Genomic DNA, 4,047 nt, shown 5'->3' with positions numbered 1-4,047 from the left:
TGAAGACTACTCATGAACCTTTATGTGTTACTTTCCTGTTCCCTCTGTAGCTGCAAATTCCTAAATCCCAAAAGAGAACAGAAATTTCTCAATTAAGCTCCTCCCATGGTGCAATCAAAGCAAAAAAAATCCAATAACCACCACTTGTTTCATGGAAATGTTACAAGAATTAAGCTGGAAAATCTGGCTGTGGTTGAGAAACACTTTATTCCTCCTTCAATTCTGCCATTTCACACCACTGTCTGTTTGAGTGGAGACACGTGTAGCATGTTGCTGCAGTTGCTATGGAAAACAATTGTTTTCATTACAACATAGGGAACAGTATTAAGTAGTTGAGGTACTGTTAGGGGTGTCTCTCTTACCTTTGGTTTTTTGCAGACATTTAAGACTTTAAGAGTTTTGCCTGCTTAATTCTCCCTTTTGTAGGAAAATAAGCATTAGAGGCAGTTATGGGTTCTTCCCATCTGGCAGGCCCCCAGGTTGCTCTTCACACTGGATCTTTTATCATCACTTCAGAAAACAAGAAAATCTCAGCCTTCAGTCCATCTCCTTAGTCTCATCTCTTAGTGTCACTGCTAAAGACCACTTCAGCAAAGGAAAATTCACTTGTATTTATCACTAACTTTATTTAATAAACACCTTAAGAAGATAGTTTCAGCCACACCCTGCTAACAACTTTCTTGGATGTTCTTAACCCTGGAGTACAGGAGCAGTTGTCAGATGGACTGGCAAGTTGTAGCACCTGTTCTTCATTTCCTCATTTTGTTTCTGCTCCAAGTTCCTCGTCACCATCCCATTAACACAGCCATGAGCCAGATATGACACCCTTTAAAACCAGTTTTGTGTTTTCTGTAATTCTTCCTGCCTACATCAATTTTACCTTCCATCTATCACAAAGCTCCATGTTCCCCGAGCAGGATGCCATCCCGCCAGCCACTGCCCGAGCACACACCATTCCTCTCCTGAGGAGCTTAATCCAAGCAGATCCGGAACTCTGTGGGGCTCCTCTATTCGCTGTATCTTGCTTAAGTTTACAACATACCTCTGAAGACAGTGCATGAAAAAGAGGACTTCCACATCTACTCTCACCCTTTCCTGCATCACTTTCTTGCCATATTTCTTGTTTTGAATTACTGTTTCCATCACAGATGGCCAACTGTTTCCTACTTCTGCTGTTCCCATATGGTCTGGAATCCTTCACAGCTTTGCACTTCCCCTAAAGACAACTGCATTGTACTTAAAAACATTTGTGCTGCTTGCCTTAACAAACATACACTAATGATTCCTTGATATAAGCTGTTCCTCTGGCATACTTTTAGTTGCTATGGTTGGCTCCTCTCCTAACACACCTCTCATAGCTCCTGACTGAAAATCTGTGATGGGGTATGGCTTTTATTAGACTGTACATTAAATCTTCATTAGCAGTCAAGAATCCCTGATCCTGTGTACCACTGTTGCGACTTTGAATCTTAAACAGGTGCTGAAAGACACACTGGAGGTCAAGTTCTCTATTGATGTAGCTGCAACGGGGTGTAAATTCCACCCTAGAGGAGAGCTGATCAGAGCACAGGTAAAACAGGAATAGCAGCTATCTTTGATTTAACCGTTAGCCTTCAGCGGAGATACCACATAAGCATCTCTTGCACACTTTATTGGAAGAAAACAGCTAAGAAATTAGAGGAAATGTCCTTTAATATGAATGCATTAACTTAGAGGTATTTCCTTCCATCACAATAGTACTGTGATACTTGTTCTACACTCCCAGCAACAAAACAAGGTAAGCTGCCTTACTTTTACAAACAGATCTGGAACACTCTTTACATGATTGTTCTTGTTCTCGAAGAAGTTAAAGAGAGCTTTTCATAATGCCACCTTTGTGCAGAGAAATTTAAAGCATGTTTCTACGAAGAACTACAATTGATTTTTTTTTCTTTTCTTGTGGCACACCCTCTTTCTCCACATTTTCTGACAGTAGAAGGGTCATCTGTTTTTTTCTTTTCTCTCCCATCCAAATGGGTGTAACAGTACTAAATAGATCAATATGGGATGCCTGTACCAGATACAGGAAGTCCATGAAGCAGATGAAAAAAATCAATAGAAATTCAGTCAATAGAAATTCATGCATGTCATAAAAGGAACCAAAGGAAAGAACAAGATCACAAAGCATCTAAAGTATCTACAAGACTTCTCAGTATTTCCCACTTTATCACAGACTTCTTATTTTTATGTTTTTGTTCTTCATTCCATGCATTTGTCTTCAATGCAAAAGTTCTTTACCAACTTCATTTGCAGATTGGCAGAGATAACACCGTCATGCTCCTCCTTTTAGGCTCACTGTGAATTTTAATGGTGAATTATCGTATCACCCATGCATATGTCCCAAATTGATTAACTTGGTATTTTAATATTAGATTGCAAAGCTTAAGATGTTCATCTGTATTTACCTCAGTTTGTCATGTCATCATGCATGGCATGTCATCTAAATAACTAACTTTTTAAAAGAAAAAAAAAATCCGCACTAGAGCCATTCACATCATCCAGATGCTGCTATAATGTGGTGGCTCTGGCTTTCTCAAGTACAGATGTTCAGAATCATGCTCTATAGAAACTTACAAGTGCAGGCAACCAGATCAAAACTGATCCCAAGAACATCTGGCCAAACGGATGCACTGTTGTTTGACAAAGGCATCGTCAGCATTATTTACAGTACCTGCCTTAGTTTTTTGATAGAGTTCATTATGCAAGGCGGTGATAATAGCTGCAGAAGAATGAATATGTTTTCACTTAATAACATTTAACATTACAGCTTAAGTAATTCTCTAACCCTCAGAAGTTAATTCAAGTGAAGCATGTTTATAAATAAACTAATAAAAGATTAGGATGCAATTTATTTTACTAGGTAGACACAATTTTGCAATAGCAAGTAATTTGGCTTTCTCAGTGCAACACTTTCTACTCTGACTACATGCTTGATCAACTGCAAAGTTTTGCAGTTATTTAGGACTTGGAACTGGGGTCCATTAAACACAGGCTTCCTATGGATTTTAGTATTTTTTACTGGCCACGTATAAGACTAATAAAGCACGTCAGTGTTCCAGCATTCATTGTGCCTGTCTGCTAGTTTAACTGTACCCTTCTCACAAGAGTTTTTCCTTCAGAGGCATGCAGTCATTATTTCTCTGCCTAAAAAATCTACACTACATATGCATCAAGACAAAACTAGTGAACAGGTTTAGTTCAAACTCACACAGACACACATATCAATAGGTTAAAACTGATTTTTCTTTCCTTTCTAGACACAAAGGCCAGAGAGGAGAACAAATTTTCAACACATAACCATTGAAGGCATGTTGCTACCAAACAAACTTTTGTTTACCAGATGTATTCATGCAAACGTAACCTTCACCAAGAGTAAGTTAAGTGGAAAGCAGAAGAAAATAAAGTGGGAAGTTGAGAACATACTGAATTCAACAGCAATCTTCTCAGAGAATTCACAGGATTTCATCCTACAATTTTCATGTAGAGTCAAGCCTTTTATCCATCTCTAAAGCAACATCAATGACAGTATATTTGTGTCTACTCTGCAGAAGAACACTTGACGCCAAAATCCACCTTGATTACACTTTGTATAATCAGTATGTAAATCTAAACAGAATTTAATACTGACCAAATTTACACAGAGGATATTAATCTGAACTTAAGCTATTTGTACCCTACACAACCTACAAAGCAAGAAAGAGAACATATCTTTATTTTGACATAGGCTGCTCCTACTTTGCCTTGTATATTTTTCTCATACATTGGATAGGATTTAGTTTTTTTTATTCCTAAGGTATTTCAGCACCAGAAACTCAGACTCCCGCATGTTAAGCTGAACGCAAAAAGCCACTACACTGGCCTAAAGATGGGTGAAATGGTCCCACAGTTTGCTGTTCTTGGACTCCAACATTTGATTCCATAAAGCCTCGGACCGCAGAGACATTGCCCTCCTTAGGAGTACTGATAACACATCTTGATACATGTTTCATAGAATCATAGAATGGTTTG

At 38.4% G+C, this 4,047-nt stretch overlaps 1 protein-coding gene across 1 annotated transcript in view; it reads right to left on the bottom strand.

Annotated features, from left to right (window-relative positions):
* The window catches only part of ABLIM1 (actin binding LIM protein 1), a 37,845-nt gene extending 35,156 nt beyond the window's left edge, over positions 1-2,689 (bottom strand). The window contains exon 1 of the mRNA XM_010086035.1: positions 2,614-2,689. Within this exon, the coding sequence (XP_010084337.1) occupies positions 2,614-2,689 (76 nt within the window). The remainder of the gene's footprint in view (positions 1-2,613) is intronic.
* Positions 2,690-4,047: the final 1,358 nt, after the last annotated feature.

Source organism: Pterocles gutturalis, unplaced genomic scaffold (genome assembly GCF_000699245.1).
Source record: "Pterocles gutturalis isolate BGI_N339 unplaced genomic scaffold, ASM69924v1 scaffold42420, whole genome shotgun sequence".
In the NCBI taxonomy this organism is placed as follows: domain Eukaryota; kingdom Metazoa; phylum Chordata; class Aves; order Pterocliformes; family Pteroclidae; genus Pterocles; species Pterocles gutturalis.
This window is presented reverse-complemented; position numbering and strand designations above follow the sequence as displayed.